This window comes from Odontesthes bonariensis, chromosome 6 (assembly GCF_027942865.1).
Source record: "Odontesthes bonariensis isolate fOdoBon6 chromosome 6, fOdoBon6.hap1, whole genome shotgun sequence".
NCBI lineage: Eukaryota > Metazoa > Chordata > Actinopteri > Atheriniformes > Atherinopsidae > Odontesthes > Odontesthes bonariensis.
This window is the reverse complement of record NC_134511.1, coordinates 13,080,225-13,100,015: the sequence shown is the minus strand read 5'-3', so window position 1 is coordinate 13,100,015 and position 19,791 is coordinate 13,080,225. Positions and strand designations below refer to the sequence as shown.

At 41.6% G+C, this 19,791-nt stretch overlaps 2 protein-coding genes across 5 annotated transcripts; one reads left to right on the top strand and one right to left on the bottom strand.

Moving 5' to 3' along the window:
* Window positions 1–3,266: 3,266 nt before the first annotated feature.
* pmpca (peptidase, mitochondrial processing subunit alpha) lies at window positions 3,267–9,492 on the top strand. Its single transcript, XM_075467450.1, has 13 exons — window positions 3,267–3,337; window positions 4,609–4,811; window positions 4,904–4,983; window positions 5,065–5,147; window positions 5,296–5,390; window positions 5,477–5,577; window positions 6,051–6,314; window positions 7,056–7,148; window positions 7,229–7,347; window positions 7,461–7,551; window positions 7,725–7,787; window positions 7,868–8,012; window positions 8,096–9,492. Exons 1-13 carry the CDS (start codon window positions 3,291–3,293, stop codon window positions 8,263–8,265), a joined length of 1,554 nt encoding a protein of 517 aa, XP_075323565.1. The 5' UTR covers window positions 3,267–3,290; the 3' UTR covers window positions 8,266–9,492.
* A 12-nt stretch (window positions 9,493–9,504) lies between these two features.
* Window positions 9,505–18,600, bottom strand: inpp5e (inositol polyphosphate-5-phosphatase E). 4 transcript variants are annotated; one of them, XM_075467446.1, is made up of 11 exons: window positions 18,477–18,600; window positions 17,071–17,940; window positions 16,278–16,401; window positions 16,098–16,195; window positions 15,878–16,002; window positions 13,402–13,521; window positions 13,110–13,217; window positions 12,793–12,960; window positions 12,588–12,703; window positions 12,243–12,379; window positions 9,505–10,598 (listed from the first exon to the last, which is right to left on the bottom strand). In XM_075467446.1, exons 2-11 carry the CDS (start codon window positions 17,868–17,870, stop codon window positions 10,463–10,465), a joined length of 1,932 nt encoding a protein of 643 aa, XP_075323561.1. In that variant the 5' UTR covers window positions 17,871–17,940; window positions 18,477–18,600; the 3' UTR covers window positions 9,505–10,462. The 4 variants fall into 4 exon arrangements, with proteins under 4 accessions (XP_075323561.1, XP_075323564.1, XP_075323562.1 ...); XM_075467449.1 differs by having other exon boundaries at window positions 12,799–12,960; XM_075467447.1 differs by having other exon boundaries at window positions 18,509–18,600.
* Window positions 18,601–19,791: the final 1,191 nt, after the last annotated feature.

The window sequence follows — 19,791 nt, the reverse complement described above, 5'->3', positions numbered from 1 at the left end:
AAGAAAAGCAACAAGTTTTCTGTCAAAAGCAACCAAAGAAAAGCAACACATTTTCTGTCAAAGGCAACCAAAGAAAAGCAACACGTTTTCTGTCAAAAGCAACCAAAGAAAAGCAACACGTTTTCTGTCAAAAGCAACCAAAGAAAAGCAACACGTTTTCTGTCAAAAGCAACCAAAGAAAAGCAACAAGTTTTCTGTCAAAAGCAACCCAAAAAAATGCAACAAGTTTTCTGTCAAAAGCAACCAAAGAAAAGCAACAAGTTTTCTGTCAAAAGCAACCAAAGAAAAGCAACACGTTTTCTGTCAAAAGCAACCAAAGAAAAGCAACAAGTTTTCTGTCAAAAGCAACCAAAGAAAAGCAACACGTTTTCTGTCAAAAGCAACCAAAGAAAAGCAACAAGTTTTCTGTCAAAAGCAACCAAAGAAAAGCAACAAGTTTTCTGTCAAAAGCAACCAAAGAAAAGCAACAAGTTTTCTGTCAAAAGCAACCAAAGAAAAGCAACACATTTTCTGTCAAAAGCAACCAAAAAAAAGAAACAAGTTTTCTGTCAAAAGCAACCAAAGAAAAGCAACAAGTTTTCTGTTTCTTTTTGTCTAACTCAAAGAAATTGAGTCCATACTTTTTCTACAGCTGCTATTCACACAGCAACAAATCCTCTGCTGGAGCTGTGCTCTTACTGCTGTAAATAATGTGCTGCCTTGTTTGGGTGAAGTACAGAAAGCACAGGACATAATAGAATAGAGAAGAACAATAATAAATCAATGCCCGAAGAGAAATGTACAGTGCTGAGTTTTTTTCAGAAAAAAATCAACTAACCAAAAGAAATGAAAAGAAGATCACATAAAATAAGGCAAATACGTGATTGCCTTCCGGAGACAGGTGGGGCACCCCCCCCCCCTTCAGATCAATGGTCAGAGTCAGTGACTTCAAGTACTTTGGTGTCCACATCACTGAGGGCAAACACACTGACTTCCTCACTTCCAGAGCCAGACAACGCCTCTACCATCTGAGGCGGTTCAAAGGTTCAGAGTCATGGAGAGTCTCCTGACCGGAAACATCACAGCATGGTTTGGGAAATGCACAGCCGCAGAAAGCCCTGCAGAGGGTGTTTGCATGCAGCTGAACGCACCATCAGATCTCCTCCACCAGCCCTCAGGATATATATGCGGAAAGGTGCAGAACCTGGGCCCTCAGGATCTCAAGAGACTCCAGCCATCGTGCACACAAACTGTTCAGGCTGCTGAGATCAGGCAGACGCCTCTGCAGCCTAAAAACAAAAACTGAACGCTTCCGGAGAAGTTTTTATCTACAAGAGATTTCTCAACCACAGCACACACTCAGAGACTCTGCCTTCCACTCTCTCTCTCTAACCCCTGCAACTATTTTGAACACAAACATTTCATGTTTTATGATTCTAATTATTTTTAATTGAAACCAAGAAAATTTCCTTTTTTTTCTCATTACTTTTAGATTATATTTCCATTTTGAAAAATGCCGTCTTGTCTATTCTGTGTAGCACAGCTAGAGTATTGCTGGAAAAAAAGCATTTCATTGTATTTTGTACTAAGTAGAGATGCAAGAGACAAATAAAACTCTTGCTTCTTGACTTGACATCATACATTTCAATTTAACCCATTCAGACTTAAGGCTTTGTCTAAAACGTATTCTAAAACTTGAGGGTTTTTCTGGAAAAATACTTAATTCTCTCCATTAAAACCATATACGGCTCTGTCTGTCAATAATCTAAAAGAAAAGAGAAAAAAAAAACATTTCTTATATGTTCTGAAAATGATACAATGTGTCTCATCAGGCTTGAACATATGGCAGTGGAGCTGAAGAAGCCTTTGAATAATCAGCTCCAGTGGCTCCAAATCAGTCCCCAGCACAGAGACAGTCCTCTTTGTCTGTTGTGCAGTTTCTTTAAATATTGATGCTGCTGCCGCAACAGATGGCAGCAAAGCAGATTGCACTCTCCACCACAGACTTATAGGATATACAACATCTTGCTACAAACATTGAATCACCTAAGCTTCTTCCTATAGTAGAATTTTCTTTATTCCTTGTAGACAGCCTCAGTGTTGCATTTCTCGTTCAGTCAGTTGTCCAGATGAACTCTCCAGTATCTGTTGTCCTTAACTACCTCCACCTCTTCTCCCTTGATATAAATTGTGATCAGCTAATTCCTTTTCCTCCTAAGATCCACAATCTTTGTTTTGTTCATGTACAATAAGGAGCTTATTGTTCCCACACTGTGCCACAATGTGTTCAACCAGTTCCCTGTAGGCCTACTCAGCCTTTTGGCTAACATGACACACAGCTACAGGGTGTTAGCTCGATTCTTTCATTTTCATCTTTCATCAAGAACAAGCCGGAGGAGTCTCAAGTTAAATAAAGTGTTTATTGGTAGTCACACGTCAAGCATATCAGCACAGGGCTCAGTGGAACAGAGCTCCCGCAGGAAAGACTGAGCCTCGATTTCCAGGTATCATTTGCATTTATAGCCTCGTAGGTTTGACTCGCACTCGAGCGAGTATGATTGGACATGAGTAGGTTCAACATGCTTCGTCATATTCTCTGGATCAGCCAAACAATGTGTGTGTGTGTGTGAATCTTGCACCTGTTTTCCCAGGCTAATTGTTTTGTCTCCCCATTCCTGGATCACTTTAGGTCATCTTGGAAAAGTACTGAGACTATTTCATTCATAATGTCTAAGAACAATTTCAAATGAGTATTTATGTAGATGACAGGTGTTTTATTTAGTCTGTGGCGCTCCTGTGCTGCTGACCACCCACTCAGACACACAACCCTTCAGTCTCACAAACTTTGGTCTGTTGTCATGTAGTAAGTGATTATGGAGGAATCCATTTGTAGCTATTTCCCAGAGCTTCTCACACTGGCAAGACAGGCTGAATTGTATTGAAAGCACTGGGGGGAAAAAATCAAAGAACTTGATCCTTTCAATGCTGCCTTCCTTTTCCACAGAAAAAAAAAATCAGTTTTTGTTTGAATCTTTCACAATGTTCTGCTAATAAATCAAATCGTTTTGTGTAACATCTGCGCCTTTATTTTTTATTTACGTATTCATCTTTAATCTATTACCACATTGAAAATTAAAAAAATAAATCATTAACATAATATAACAGCGGGATTTCATCATTTTTCCCCAACGAGTTGCGTAATCTTGTAACAGAACGGATAGAAAACTGTTGGAGGAAACTTCTCTGAGCCGGAAATGCTTCGGGAGACTTTCATTATCATCCGGGTTGACTTCCGGTCACAGACGACCAGGATGGCGACTCACATGTCGAGGTGCAGAACCTGGAGTCGGGTTCAAAGGTAAAGTGGCCCAGTCTTACGCCGTTTAACCGAGACTTTCAGGACATTAACACAGAGAAACAGTACAACCAGTGCTCCCAGTATGTCCACAGCCAGCCTCCTGTGAAACCCGCAGCCTTTTAACTGCTCTGCGTCCTCATCACCACAGATTAGCTCAGTCAGATAACATGATGCTAAGTGTTAGCCGTCAGACCTTTTTGTCGTTATGTCACTACCCAGTTAGTATTATAGATTCAAAACTTGCTTGAATATTAGCGACAATGGTGTATAGGTTTTCTGTGAGATTGAGTGTCATGTCATTTTGAGTGCTGGCGTTTTATTTTATGGTTTTGTTTCTTAGATATTTGCAAAGTGAGCTAACAGCCAGCTTTATGTGTGTTGACTGTCTATATGACGAAGAGCACATTTGGATAAAGGTTTGCGTGTCACTGGCTTCATTGAATATGAGAGGGGTTACTGAGAGGTAACTTTGGTGTAAGTTTGAGCGACGTGAAGACTTGTATATCTGCTAGCTTGATTTAGCAGTGTGGGTTACCTTGTTTTGAGATTGAACTTGTATATGTTTTTGTGCAGAAAACCGTACAAATTAAGAGTAATATGTGTACAAACTGCTAAACTACCATCTGTTAGCTCAGAGTGATTTAGTTGCTATGAACTTTAGTGATCAGATCAGAGCTTTGCCCTTTGTAAAGGTTGTGAATATGTTTGAATTGATCAGCAGGAATGAACTGCTCCCATCTTCTTCGTTCAGTGTGTTAAAAAGAGACTTTTTTTAGCTTTTCCTTCTTTCTTTGCTATATATTATTCCATGATATTGGTTATGGTGATGCTAAAGTGTATAAAAATAACCCAAAAAGTCATGCATGAGACTGCTCTGAACTCTGTTCCTGTTGCGCATCTCTACTTTTGCAACACACGTAGGTCATATGTGGTTTTCTACTCCAGACACAACACAACCACACAGAAGTACTCTGATTTTCTTGGTAAATGTCTGCGCTGAACATATTTAATTGATCAACAAGCTGCTTCGATTTAAACCACTAAAAATGTACAAATATATGCTGTGACCTTGTTTTGAATCCCTATAAAACACATGAAAACAGGGCTCGCGCAGTCGTGCTGTGTGTCTTTTGAATTTGCAGTTGTTTGGATTGTCTCCCGCTAACCACCAACAGTTTCCTGGAAAACCCTTCTGCTGCTGTTAAGAATTAAAATGCTGTTTTCACATCTGCTGAAAATCTCTGAGGATTATCGTCTTATTGCTGTCAAAGGTTTGGGATCGCAGCTTACAGAAAGTACAGCAGCAGCAGTGGATACCCGAATATCTCCCTCTCTACGCCGCTTCCTGGGATCCCGAAACCAGCCTTTGCATTTGTGGATGGTCAGCAGAAGTATGAGACCAGGATTACTACTCTAGAAAATGGCCTCAAAGTTGCCTCCCAAAACAAGTTTGGTCAATTCTGCACAGTTGGCAGTAAGTTGCAGCTTTAATGCAAATGTTACCATTTCAGCCTTGTTGTTGTTGTTGTCCTTCTGAATTTGATTTAATGTTTCTGTCTGTTTTAGTTTTAGTAAATTCTGGATCAAGACATGAAGCAAAGTACCCAAGCGGGATAGCGCACTTCTTAGAGAAACTTGCCTTTTCTGTATGTGAAATAAACACAAATCAAATTAAAGCTTTGCGTGTGTTTAAAAGAAACCAACGGAAAACTATATTTTTCCTTTAGTCCACAGCACAGTACGGGAGTAAAGATGAAATCCTTCTCACACTGGAAAAACACGGGGGCATATGTGACTGCCAAACATCCAGGTATTCAGCACAGCTCCTGTGTCCGTGTTAGAAAATGTAAAGTCTGTGTTTTGAAACTTTCTCTACATTAACAAGGCCCCTTTTTTTCAGGGGAAGGGCATGTGAGAACTGGCTGTATGTGTGATGTATCGCTTGTCTTTTTGTGCAGAGACACCACCATGTATGCAGTGTCTGCTGAAGTCAAAGGTCTAGACACTGTGGTCAGTCTTCTGTCTGATGCTGTCCTTCAGCCTCGCTTGCTGGGTAAGTCCATTTCACATTACATCAGTCCTGCATAGCTGCCTCAGCCGTGTCCACCGGGAAACTGAACTGTGTTTGTTCACATGCAGATGAGGAGATTGAGATGACCAGAATGGCCGTGCGCTTTGAGTTAGAGGATCTAAACATGAGGCCGGACCCTGAGCCGTTGCTCACCGAGATGATCCACGCTGTAAATTGCACCTTGAGATTCTTATCCTCTCGGTTAAAGACGCATCAGTGGTCTTTCTCTCTAGATTATTTAGTCATTTCTTTTCCTGATTAGTTTGGTTGATTTATGAAGGATCAAAAATAGTGACACAATTCCCAGTTTTACTTTGCAGTAACTTAATCTGATCATTTTTATTCATCGAATTGCATATTTGATTGAAACTTATAGTATATATTGAAAACCGAAAACTCATATCCAGTGCAAGTACTACCATCTGTGTAGTAAATTCTTATTTTCTACACCTGTACTTTGACTGGCTTATATTAGAATAAATGATTCAAACGGTTTTGGTAGGACTTACAAAAGAAGGCAGCGGGACCCACAGGAAAAGTCAAATTATAAGTAGCTCTCCGTTTGCATTTTCTTTTTTTCTTTTTTTTTAGCCTTTTTTGCCTTTTTTATAGATTATCTACATTATGTGTCACTGTTTCCAGGCTGCATATCGAGGTAACACAGTCGGACTGCCTCGGTTCTGTCCTGTAGAGAATGTAGACAAGATTGACAAGAAGGTGCTTCACAACTACCTGAGCAACTACTACTGTCCTGAGCGCATGGTGCTGGCGGGAGTGGGCATCGATCACGAGCAACTGGTCGAATGTGCCAGAAAGTACCTGCTGGATGTGAAGCCAGTGTGGGGAATAGGTTCCCCTGGCAACGTGGACCTGTCTGTTGCTCAGTACACCGGTGGCATCGTCAAGGTGAATACAAGTCTGTGGTTTCTTTAGATCAGGGATACTCACTATTTTTTTTCACAAGAGCCACATTGGCAGAGCAAAATCAAGGGAAGAGCCACTTTTACGCCAACATACTAAAGTCCCCTTTTGCAAATATGCATTTCTACATATAAAACATCCCACAAAAAAAGAAACAACACAGCCAATAAATTTTCAATTAAGTCCATATTTACCTTAATACTGGGATGAGCATAAGCTGGCATGCATGTCCTTGACTTTCTTCATGTTGTATTTGTAGTTTGTTGTTGTACTCATAGTGAGACATTTAAGATGAGGATGGTTTTTGTGCTGATTTTTGCCCTTTTTTAATTAAAAACCGATCCATTGTGCCTGCATCTCTCACTGGCTAAAGGAGCTCGTGTAAACTGCGGTCAAGTGTGACGGTGGTTTAAGCGGGCTGCGTTGCCAGGTTTAACAAAGCCCCCTTTAGGAAACACCATTAAGCCTTAATTAATACTTAACAAAAATACTTAATACTACAAAAATGTAAACTTAATAAAAATACTTAATACTTTGCAGTATTCGCTGTATGTTATTTGAAAAAAATTATTGTTATTGTTACCTTATTGTTATAAGCAACTATGCGAGTGCGAGCCACCAATTAAAGCTTGAGGAGCTGCATGTGGCTCGCCAGCCGCGCAATGAGTATCTCTGCTTTAGATTGTGAAAGTAGAAGGATGATAACATTTACTTCTAATACAATAGATGGAGAAGGATATGTCAGATGTGAGCCTCGGCCCCACCCCGATCCCAGAGCTCACGCACATCATGATCGGCTTGGAGAGCTGCTCCTTCCTGGTTGGTGTTTGCAGCGTCTCTCAGAGTCTCCGATCAGCTAGCTGTGATACATGTTGAGTGAAAAATGCTCGCTTTTACAGGAGGACGACTTCATCCCATTCGCGGTACTTAACATGATGATGGGTGGAGGTGGCTCCTTCTCTGCTGGAGGACCTGGAAAAGGCATGTTCACCCGCCTGTACCTGAACGTGCTCAACAGGTGATCGTCGCACAGGCTCCCGTTCAAATTGCCTCCGATTATACTTCACCAATGCAATCGCATACTTTATTAGTCGTCACTTGTTACATGTTTGTCCTATTGCTTTGCTGTAGGCATCACTGGATGTACAACGCCACCTCCTACCATCACAGCTACGAGGACAGCGGCCTGATGTGTATCCATGCAAGTGCAGACCCCAGACAGGTTGGTACAGCAGCTCGAGGTCAGTCTCATGATGCCATTCTGAATTTGTTCAAAAACTAAATTTGGCCAAAAGAAGCTCGGGCAGCCACTACTGACAGTTAAGATGGATTTGTATGTGATGTATCCCTTAAATAGTAAGTCATGAGGTTATTTTCTGCCACATTGATCACTAGGTGCGGGAGATGGTGGAAATAATAACCAGAGAGTTCATTCAGATGGCTGGCAGTGCAGGAGAGGTAAGGATACACCACGTTTGCTTTATTGTTACACAGTAAACAAAAAGTAGAGCATTTACATTTTCCACATGTACACCTAGATGGAGCTGGAGAGAGCCAAGACTCAGCTCAAGTCCATGTTGATGATGAACCTCGAGTCGCGGCCGGTTGTTTTTGAAGACGTCGGTCGCCAGGTTCTCTCCACAGGAAAGAGAAAGCTGCCGCACGAGCTGTGTGAACTAATAAGTGAGTCCTCAAAGAAAAATGCAAGTGGTGCTCTTATGATTCGCTCTGACTCGTTAGATGATTGATATTCAAATCCTTTCCAGGCAACGTTACAGCGGACGATATAAAAAGGGTGACCACCAAGATGCTGCGCAGTAAGCCCGCGGTGGCAGCCCTGGGAGACCTGACGGAGCTTCCCTCTTACGAACACATCCAGGCCGCACTGTCGAGCAAGGACGGACGTCTTCCCCGCTCGTACCGCCTCTTCCGATAGGTCCCCGTCACCACTTAGCCGCCACTGGCTAACGCCACTGTAAATAAACTGGACTTTAAGATTACACTTGTGTTCCCTCCCAGCAGGGAACTCGGCACAGCTCAGTCTGGGAGGCGAATAACACTTGGGCTCTGACTTACAGAGAGAAAAAGGATTTTAGATAAACACTTTGTACTCAGTAATCTTAGTCTGTAAACGGATGCAGAATCTGTGTTTCTTGTCTATGTGCAGGAAGCCAAACTTTGGCTAAGTGTGGTTTTAAGGGGACCATTTGCCCCCTAAACAAAATTCTGATCATTTCTCCTTAAAAAAAAAAACCCTGATACTTATCTGCTGTTGTATGTTTATGAATGAATGTCGTCAGACTGTGAATCTTCACAGTAAATCAGCTTATAGGTAAGAGAAAAGGGTTTTGGAACGCTCTTTAAAAGAGACAGACTTTTTAAAGTCAGTTAAAGGCTCAGTTAAAATGTTACATGGTAAAGAAGAATAATAATAATGATAAAAACGATATTTTTTTTTTTGTTGGATTACCTTATGGTTTTCCCATAAATCTAATTGGTTACTGGTTTTAAAGAGGCTGGAATCTGAAAAGGAAACCTTTTTGTTTGTGTGTGTGTGGTTTTTTTTTTATGGTTGTGTTGATACCCTTAAAAGTAAACCGGTGAAGTAAAGTACAAATTTGGCATGAAATTGATGAGAAGAAGGTGCCATTTTTAGCATGTTAGCTAACCTTAGCATAAATGACAGACCGAAAACAGGTGAGATAACTGGTCTCGTTGTTCTGTGCCTCACACCTCGGCCATTGGTTTTATTTATTGGCGATACCGGGCACCTGAGATGTGTCTGGGCTTAGTGGGGTAAATGTCAGGTTTTTGTGTTTCGCTCTGTTAAATGTCATTTTAGTTTTGAATTGATTGAATTTTTTTTGGAGTCGAGGCTGCTTGTACTGACAGTTTTAAATGATGTAGTAGGAATGCAACAGGAATATAAACGGGTGGCATCAGTCTTCTCATCTAACATACCAGAAAGAAGGAGAAATAAAGTAAAACCCGTCGTAAAAATAAGATTACAAGTACCCGATCTCATTATCGCTCCCAAATTCACTAAAGTGTATTCTGTTGACTACAGAGAAAAAGATGTGAACTTTTGAACAGCTGTCTGTAAACTGATTAATAAATGTAATGACACGAGTAAAAGGACATTCACTATTGTGGACAAAATGAAGTCGACAAGGAGTTGAGTTGTGAAACATTTATTACAGACCGTTACATTTTATATGACATAAAAAGTTGCAGATTAAGAGGAGATCTTGATGATGTGAGAACAAGACCTACAGGCACTTTTTTTTTAATGAGCAGAGTGCTCTTCATGCTTGGAATGCAAGTTAATAAGTGTGCTACATACAGTACATGGACAGTATAATATATATGGGTTTTTATAGTAAGATTAGAGGTAAGGCATTGAGTTCAGACTCGGTTGCAAAGGCTCACTTGGCCTAATAATAGTAATGATGGGCATTTCTAAACAAAATGCTCCATCTTTTTTTTTTTTTTAAAGAAGAAAGTTCCTTTTAGATAAGTTAAAAGCATTAAAAACATTTAATCTCCCTGATGTTCCCTCATTCATCTGTGTCATGCTCTTGAGAGTTTTAGTGTGCATCTGACCTCATAATAAATAATGGTAACAGTTCCTCCGATGCCTCCCGACAAAACAACAAAATCAAGTCCATTAAGAAACCTAAATATCGACGGCAATTTGTTTAGTGCACCATAAATAACAAGGCATTTGAACATGTTCATTAATAGAAAAAGCTAAACGTAACATTATGGTTCATGATGCTTCTGAAACACTGACACAAAAAGGAGAAAAACAGGTGCAAATAAAGAATCTGTAAGGTTAAAAATCAGTCCATTTCAAAGCATGTGACTGAAGTAAGTCACGATGGCAACCCCTCCCAATCTGTTCCAGTCATGTTTCTGTAGAGGAGCTCGAGTAAATAAAAGGCCAGACTGCTGATGTCTGCAAACTTCTATCTGTCTGACCTCAAGGTCCTTGCACTCGCATGCAGCCAGCCTCACCAGGACACAGTCCTGTGTTAAGACAACTCTGGTTTCCTTTTTGGTGCTTTTTCCACCTGTGGCACAGGTTCAATCCAGTCCAGTCCAGCCTGGTCTGGAGAGTTCATTCAAATGGGTTAGGAGATGGTGCAGATGGTGCTGCTGTTTGGACTGGTCATGGCCTGCCTCTTCTTCAGCTCTCTGGCGGTCATCCTCCTCTTGATGCCCTCCAAATACAAGCTTCGATCGAACAGTCCCCCACACAGAGGAATACTGACGAACAGATAAGCAAATGCAGCAAAGGGGATGTGAGGTTGTGCTACTAGTTTACATTTAAGATAAGTTAAGAATTACTGGGTTCGGCTAAAGTTTGTTTGCAGGAAAACGTGTTATTTAAAAATAGTCGATTTAGAGGACTCGCGTGACTGCTTGGCCTCTGGTATTGCCAACTCTCTACATGGCTTAAGGTTTATGTCTGGGCCTGAGGAACAGTTTTTAAATTGTATTAATAGAACTTTTCATGAGTCAACTACCATCATTCCTTAATGACTTTATAACAGTAATTAATAAGACTTATTTGACATCAAATTCAAATAAAGAATGGGCTTTTTAATATTTCAGAATTGAATTCAATCATCCAAGCGTCTAGTTTCCTCATCACTGTTTTGTTGAAATAATAATAACGGCTGTCAGACTGCTGATCACAAATCAGAACTTTAATAAGCTGGATTATGTGATTAAGGTATGAGATGTTTTCTGGAGCATTTTTTATCCTATTGTCTGAAAACCTCCTCACGACCCCATTGCACCCACTAAAACAGAATATTTGGAAAAAAAAATTAATATTTTAGTCCATTGTAGAGGGTGTAGCAAGAGGAAATGTCTGACCAATAGAAGTAATGATGAGAGTTACTTCTATTGGATTCTGACACGCCAATCAACCGTCAGCCCCCCTCACCCCTCCCCCCTGCGTGTTCACAGACTCGTGACTCGTTCATGTGTTTTGAAGGCGTGGTTTCGAGGGGTGGGCTGAAAGGAGAGGCAAGGTTGTGTATTTTCAAAAATATAGCTTGCAGGAACCGTTTTTCCAAGATCTCATACCCCGCCTTTAAAGGTAGGGTAGGAGATCTTGGATTTTGAGTCCAGCGAAGCTGCATTTTGAAAATACACAGGTAAAAAGTCCCAACCCTTTTCTTCACTTTCCCCCCGAAGGCACGCCTCTAGAGTACATGAACGCGCACGAGCACGAAGGTGCACGAGCACGAAGGTGCACGAGCGCTGTTCTGACAGCAAGCATCGATCGTTGCCGTATTTAGTATATGATAACTATACGTTTAATAATGCTAGGTGCTAGCCAAGCTGGCGCTAGTTTAGCTTCCTGCCAAGCTTCTGGACGTGTAATTCGTTCACGGAGCAGGGTACGCGCACAGGGGGAAGGAGGGGGAGGGAGGAGCAGATTGCAGTTTGATAGACGGCATCAGAATCCAATCATTGTGAACGGTCCGTTCACAATGATTGGATAGTGTTTTTCCTAGATTGTACGTTCTAGAGGCCACTAAAACTTTTCATATTTGTGTCAAAACTTTTAATTAATTGGTTGCAATGGGGGTGTGAAGAGTATTTCAAGCAATATGTAAAAAAATGCTCCAGAAAAAGATCCCCTACCCATCCTTTAAGTCAACATCTGGTTCTTACAGAGCACAACGTTGTAGTTTCTTTGCCAGAGATACTTCCACAACTGCCCTTTACTGTTTCTAATGTGTTTCTCGAGATTTGCTCCTCTACACAGCTAATAAAATCAGTTCTGCTCTTCATCTGGTCTCCAGCAATACAGTACATCCATGAATCCAGAATACCTTTTAAAAAACATGCAGAACACACACAGTCACTTATTATTGAAGCGTGGGTGGGACTCACTTGTCTCTGCCTGGCTTCAGTTTGGCTTGAAAGACGGCAACAACGGGTCGGTGGTCTGACGTCTTGATGCTCGAGCAGCTGTTGTATTTGACCACTTTTATATCGTTAGCCTGCCTGCTCCTGAACACGATCCTGTCCTGTCAACACAAGCAGAAGTTAAACTCTGCTGAGAGCCCCAGGCCAGTTCAGATTTTAATAAGAGAAGCTGAAAAAGTTCAACATTATTGTACAAAAGACATCGAGGCGAGCTGCGAGCACAGCAAGTGCAGCGTCAGGTGTTGTTGTGTTGCCGAAGCATCTGATTATTTTCAGCCATGAGCAGCTTGCTGTTCTGTTACTTCTTACTGTGTATGAGGGCGTTCTTTGTTTAGAAGTAGTGTCATAGTTATCGCAGCCAATGTCAAACTTGTATGTAGGGAAGAAGTGAATTGGCGCCTCTTGGAAGCCTTTGAAGATTGCACCTGCAGGGAAAATAAATTCACAGGGAGATGATGAATTAAACAACAAACTTTCAGTAAAAACTGTTCCTTAAGGTCAAAGCTTCCTTCACCCTTACAGTCTTTCATTTCCTTTGAGAGCTGGTCGTTCTCCAACAGTGGACTCATGTCGCCCCCTACTGTGCGTTTCATGATGGTCTCCACATCAGCCCGGTCTTTACTCAGTCGAAAGTTAAAATCTCCGAACCAGAAGACTTGATCGAATCTTGTGGTGACGTCAGCTATAATGGAAAAAATAAATGAAAATGTACACCGTTTAAAAAATGTGCTGAATACTACTGCTGGGAAGTTGCATGTTCAGAAAGAATTAAACAAGGTTTAATGGTTTCACACATCTCTCATCTCATGCAAAGTAAATTCAGAGGCTCACATGGCGTGGAGCGATAAGGGTTGGTGTCGGGAAGGCCTTTGGGGAGAGCTAAAGCTTCGATGATCTTGTTGTAATCGAGTATTCTCTCGTAAACTTTGGCATCTCCAGCTGGAAGAACAACAGAGTAAGCATTAAAGATGTGAGAATTTTTAGATTTAATGTTCTTTACGGTCACACGAATTGAAAAACACACAAAAACTCCTGCAGCCTTCATGACAAGAGCCTCCCCCCCAGAAAGAGTAACTGTTGCCTCGGTTTACGCCCCCGCAGACAAGAAAAGACTCCTACTCACAGGTAAAGTGGGATGTGATGAAGAGGAAGGAAGTGCCAAAGAAGGTGAAGGCGACTCCCACAGCCCCTTTCGTCTTGATCTGAGAGATGATCCGGGTCGTGACTGTGGCGTGCTCCACCTCTGTCAACACAACAAAGGATGAGGGGGGTGTTTTTTTTTCTATTAAAAAAAAAAAAAGCACCTGAAACATGAAATAACTGCAAGTGTGCACCGTATGGAGACTCGCAACAAGACAATTATTATTATTTTTTTTTATAAAATCGCTGGGTTCAGCCACTCATCCTGAAACTTATTTCCAGGTTGACCAAATGTTATCTAAAGCATTTTAGAATGACACTGAACACAATTTAACACCTGCCTCTGTTTAAAGAGGATGGGACATATCAACAGATTTCAGAATAAAGGATTTATTGACCTTTATGTAATTCTGTTATAGACAGGTGAGATGTTGAGCTGAATTTTGTGGGCGGACACTTTGCTGAAAGATTTAGGACGTGTCCATATTGGCCAGTCTCAATCACAGTGACATCTAATATGTAATCTGGACGGCTTGCGGAAAAGGAGAGGAAAACCATGGAGCAAAACTAACAGAAAATCAACGCATAGATATATTTACACATAACTTCCATCTCTGTTGTGACAAATATGTTATTATGCTCGAACTGGTGAATGTACATTACATCCCCTCTGATTTGGACCGGCCAACAGAGATGTCTAATATATGTCATTGTAAAGCCTGCCCACAAGATTCAACTTAAATATGTAGTGTGTGTCTGGTCTCTAAAACCAGAACAAACCAGGACAGTTCTGGAAATAAGTCCAACTTGGAGCCCAAACTACAGCTTATAAATCCCTATTTGCAGATAAAAACTGACCAACATGGACTCAGGTTGTAGCCTTCTCTCTGTTGGTTCTTTTAATCTTCGAAAGTGTGTTATTCGGCAGAGAAAAACCTTCAAGGCAGACAGAGCCTTGTCCTTACACAACATTACATCTCATCAGTGTAAGCAGCAGTTTGCTGCTGTGTTAAAGTCTAAAAGGTTGGATCTTAAGCAGCAAACAAAATTTGGGGATTTACAAACGATACTTTTGATCTTGCACACCATGTGCTTCACCTCCCATTGTGGAGAAGTCAAACATTTCTTTAGAGTCGACATTTGAAGACGTCTACATGGATCGCACTGAGTATTTTTCCTGTTTTTTCTAATGTATGCTGATTAAATGAATCGGTGATGAAAATCATCATCAGCTGCAACCTTAACAGCAACAACCTCTGGGCTGTTGCACATTGTCCGGGTCCAGGTTCTCAAATGGCACAATTTGCTGCTTCCCTTTGTCATCGATCACAGTTAAATTGGTCAAACAAAGCAAAGTTAAGATGCCTTTCTATAAACTCCTTTTATGAAATTCCAAAGACTAAAAGATGAATATATCCAGCTAGTTAAGTAAAAACATGTAAAACCCTTTCGAGACAGTCAAAACATTTTTGAGTAACCTGCATGTATTTTGCTTTTAGGACAACATGCCATTACATAAATCTGTATTACATAGGTGTCTACAAAATCATTCGGCTCATACGATTAGGAGCAATGGGGCAATGTTAAGCCTCGTTTCCACTGTCAGTATGGGTCGGGTCACTTCGTATTGGTACGGTACGGGTCGGGTCGCTTTGGGGTCAGCTTTGCGTTCCCACTGTACAAAGGGGACCCTCAGGGGTCCCAGACTCCAGACTAGGCATGGGCCGGTTACCGGTTTCAAGGTATACCACGGTCTTAAAAAGTCAAGGTTTCAAAACCACTAAAATTTTCTGCCATACCGTCCCTGCAGTATGAGCGTTTTTTTTTTTTTTTTTGTGGCATCTTGTCAGAGAAAGTGGAGGTCCCTCACGCCCCGCACACCTCCGCTTGCTGTGAGTGACGAGCAGGCAGCTCTGCAGGCTGAATGATGGCCGAACTTTTCCCCCGTCTGATTTTTTGTTGCCGCGTAGTCGTGCACCAGTCAAAATTTGCACGGAGAACGACAAACAGGATGGACCAATTCGAATCCTCAGCGAAGAAGTGCGGTACAGGCACCTGTACGACTCTGCACTGAAACAACACAGTGACCACATCAACTCCCAGAACTCGTTGACGGAGATTGGCAGAACTTCAGGGAATTTGCTGTTGTTTCATTCACTGGAAGTGGCTTTGAGTATTATGAAAAGCACTATATAAAACCGATCTATTATTACTATTGTTGCATCCTGAAAGGCAAAGATAATTCTCAAGTGTGCTTTGGCTCCTCCCCAAGGGAACCAGTCCTGTGTGCTAGGTACCCCAAGCAGAAGGGTTACAAAAATGGTAACGGGTACCATGGGACCGGTGGAAACACTGAAATAAGCGAACCGTTCTGAACCGACCCGTACCGGACTGCATAGTGGAAACGGGGCTTTAGTGTACTCTCCCCAAACTGATCCTTTATGTGAAGCAGGACAAACCTGAACAGAACCACATGAGGTCTCTCCTGGTAAATACAGTAAGATACAAAACGCCATGTGATGCCGTATATAGCATGACGTAGTGAGGTCCCAGAGTCTCCTGAAGACAGGTCTCCCACTCCCTCCTGCACACACACACACACAGACACGTACAGTCAAACAACCGAGTTTACAGACCCCAGGAAAAACCCACTTAAGCTCAAAGCAGAAACCGACATACCTGTCAGGGCAGCCCTCCTGGACCCCAATGACATAAAAATCTTGTGCAAATTCAGAGTCTGTTGGAAGGAGGAGGTCATTCAAGTTGCCCGGAATAAACTGTGAAGGATTAAAAATCTGGTTAAACTCAGCTGTCCGAGCTTGGAGGGCGAGGTGCCGCGGGGTCATGGCCTCCCCCTACCTTTTCCCCCTGCATGTTCCATGTGACGATGTAGATGCCAACCCTCCTGTCGGGGAAGTAGCGGTCCAGCTCCTCAGCGCCGAGCAGGGCACTGCTTCCCAGCACACTGCCCTCCAGGAAACTCCTGGAAGACAGATATCAGAAAGGCAAATGAACTCTTGGATCAAGTTTGATCACTCTTACCTCGCAGAAGGCAGTGATCGTATAATAATTCTGCTTTTCCTCGGTAGTTGCCAGCCGCAGATGAACTGACATTACAACTACATACTATGACTCCTATTTGCTTCTCCTTCTGTCAAAAAACTGTGCTGAATGAGCATCTTCTCTGATCTCAGGCTAATCCTCGCGCTGCTATGCTTCTCTTAAAGATGTGAGCAAAGGGAAACATAACAGAGCTTGTGAAAAACACCCTCCCATGCCTTTAAACCAAGCTCCAAATGTGCTCTTCAAATCAACCCCACCAAGAAGGTGGAACTAGCACTAAAGTCAAATATGGTGTATAAGAGATCCAGTAACTAATGCTCAAGGAACGCAAATAATAAGTGTTACACAAGTGAAGCCTGGAGGAGCTCATCTTGATTATCAGCCAAGTAAGCCATGCGCATATGTCTATGATAATAATAAAAGGATAAAAATAAAAAGATGTACCTATGGTTGGTTTTATGGTGTTACTTACATAAATCTACACCATGATATGTAACTGGCATCTGACCAGAAAGAATAAGAGCCTTTAACACCCAACCTGAGAATACTCCAGGTCCATCATCTACGTGGTCCACTAAGCCTACTGTACCTGTTTCTCACATCCTGGGGTCTGATGGGGCTAAGCACGCTGTAGATGGACTTCATGGAGTGGACAGAGGCACTATCCGACCCCATGTTCTCCAGAAGGCGGCTGTCGCTCAGGTTCCTGTGGATTCTCTCTCCAAACTTCTCTTTGGCCAGCACGGCATAATCCAAACAATCCCTGCCAATCCTATTAGCTGCCCTTAAAGTGGCTGACTCAAAGTTCTTGTCCAGAGCAGGCAGCGGCCCAGTGGGCTGAACCGGAGACAGGCGCGCCTTGGTGGACCTCCCTCGATGGTCCAACGGGTCACTTTGCTGGCTGTGTGGCCTCCTGTCATACTCTGAGAGGCTACTCTCCCTGCCCTGGAAAACAGGGGAACCTGTCGTGATGGCAGACTGGGGTCTCACACTGGAGTCCTGGCTGTTCCAGACAGCGGCTGCATCGCTGAGAACAAGCCCGCTTTGACAGGTTTGGTCATCTTTAAGTGAGTCTGTGGAGGAGCCGGTCTCAGCTCGGTCACTCAGACTCTCCTGACTGTTTTTCAGCCTCCTGGTTCGCACAGTCTCCTCCACTGAGACGCTTTTACTGAACTTTGACAGCTTCGGCAGTGAGGGAGGGCGAGGCTGGTATGGAGTGATCTCTCCCTCTGCATTTCTACAAACAAGTGTGTCATCAATGTGCTCCTTGGTTTGTTTGACATCTTTTGAGGAGGACTTGAGTGTCCTGCCATCAGTGACAACTGAGTCTTCATAAACAGGAGCCTTGCAGCTCAGATGATGGGTGCCGTCCTCTCCATTCTTAGTCATCCTCTTCTCATGTCTGAGACCAGCAGCGGTCAGGTGGATAAAGCTCTTTCATTGCTAAATGTCAAACCACCTGCAAATATACGGCAGAAAATGAGTTTAGCCACAATGTAAATAAAGTTTACCAGTTAAAATTTGATCCAAAAAAAAACAACAAAAAAAACCCCAGCAATGACAGATATTGTTGTCTTAGTTGGCATCGGCAACACTGGCAGTTAAGAGATCACATTTAGGTTTCGAGCTGGTAAATAAAAATACTGGTGCTAACAAAGACAAACCCGCGCAAGCTAGCTCAGTTAATGTTAGCTCAAGGCGTCTCATCTGGTGTCTTGACCAAAAAAGAAGTATCCATTAGTTTTAACATTTATCAGCTTTCAACTCATGGAACACCAGCCTTACCCAGAAAGTTAGGTTTGCACAAGCGTGGTATTCATTAAATAATTTTCCATACTTAACTGGCTGCGCTAATCAGGAGTTCGCGAAGCTAAAATGCTAAATAAAGAGCAGCCATACAAGCTAGCTGAGCTAACGAACGTTTTCGTAATCGCATTAATGAGCAGGTTATGTCGGTACGTTAGTCTCTCCAGATACAGGCTGAAACACAGTTACCTTCAGTAAACTATAGATCTCAAATTGCCTACTTTAAAAGTAGCTCCGTGACTTCCTTAGCAACGTTTAACAACACAGATTTGTTGCCAAGAGAATCAATTCAGTGATTTCAACAGGTGTCACAGCGCCCCCATGTGCTGAAAATGTAGATTACAGCCATACCCTTACCAAAGTACATAAAGGTATCACTCTAATTATTTACGGTTTAATCTCCTTCGTGTATCAGGTAACCAGATGGTGAATTTTATTTAATTTATACAGTTACTTAAGAATAATTTTGTGGTAATTTTTCATACCACTTTCTCATTTTGCTCATTTTGCTCCATTACCGTTCAGATGAAAATATAGCAGTTTTGACTAAAGTTTTTACTAGCAACCTGTAAACAAGCCTTTAGAGTGTAGTGCTACATCGGAGAGGTCCTCCAAAAATGATAGAACTTAAAAAGATAAGAATGGAGTCAGGATAGAGGAGGATTTTCCACCATCTTATTAAAGGCTTTTAACTTAACTATATAACAATGATAAACAGTGGGAGGAAAAACTATATGTAAGACAAAGAGTAAAAACATGTTTTATCACACATTAAAACAGCACTTACACTGTTGTAAGTTCATAAACTAACACTGACGACGCAGTCCCTCATCATTCAAAGGCTGAAAGAGAAGAAGAAGATACTATTAACATTTAGGTTTCAATAGTTTTTTCTACTCCCATGAGAACTAAACTGTAAAAATATGCTACACAATAATTAGTTATTGCAGAATATCAGAAACTAAACATAAGTCTGTCTCACGCTTCCTTAAATGTATGACTCACACACCAAAATAAAGCCATGTATTATATCACAATATTCCAGCACTTACAAAAAAAAGCTTTTATTGCTTTTTCTGCATATGGATGACTGATTTCTTTCCTCTTTTCACTAAATTCGAACAGACATTATCTTTTTCTTTGTAGATCCTCTTCATTTTTTTTATAGATAATTAAGTTTTCCTCAATCCCTTAAATTGAAGCCTACCATATTTCATAATCCATACAATTGGACATTATCACTTGATGACACAAGCAACTCAATGTTTTTTTTATGAATTAACACTATTTTTACTCTGTTTAACTTTTCAGAAATCTTTTTTAATGCCTTTTGTCTCATGCATTGTAACATGCTAAAGTCAGTGACTTTACAAACACTACATGAGGAAGAAAAACAAAAAGACAACAAAGTAAAACGTTGTTGCTGACGAACGTTGTATGTCACCCTGAATAGACAATGTCAAGGTGTGACCTTGGATTGTTAACCCTTTCACCCTTTTTTTGT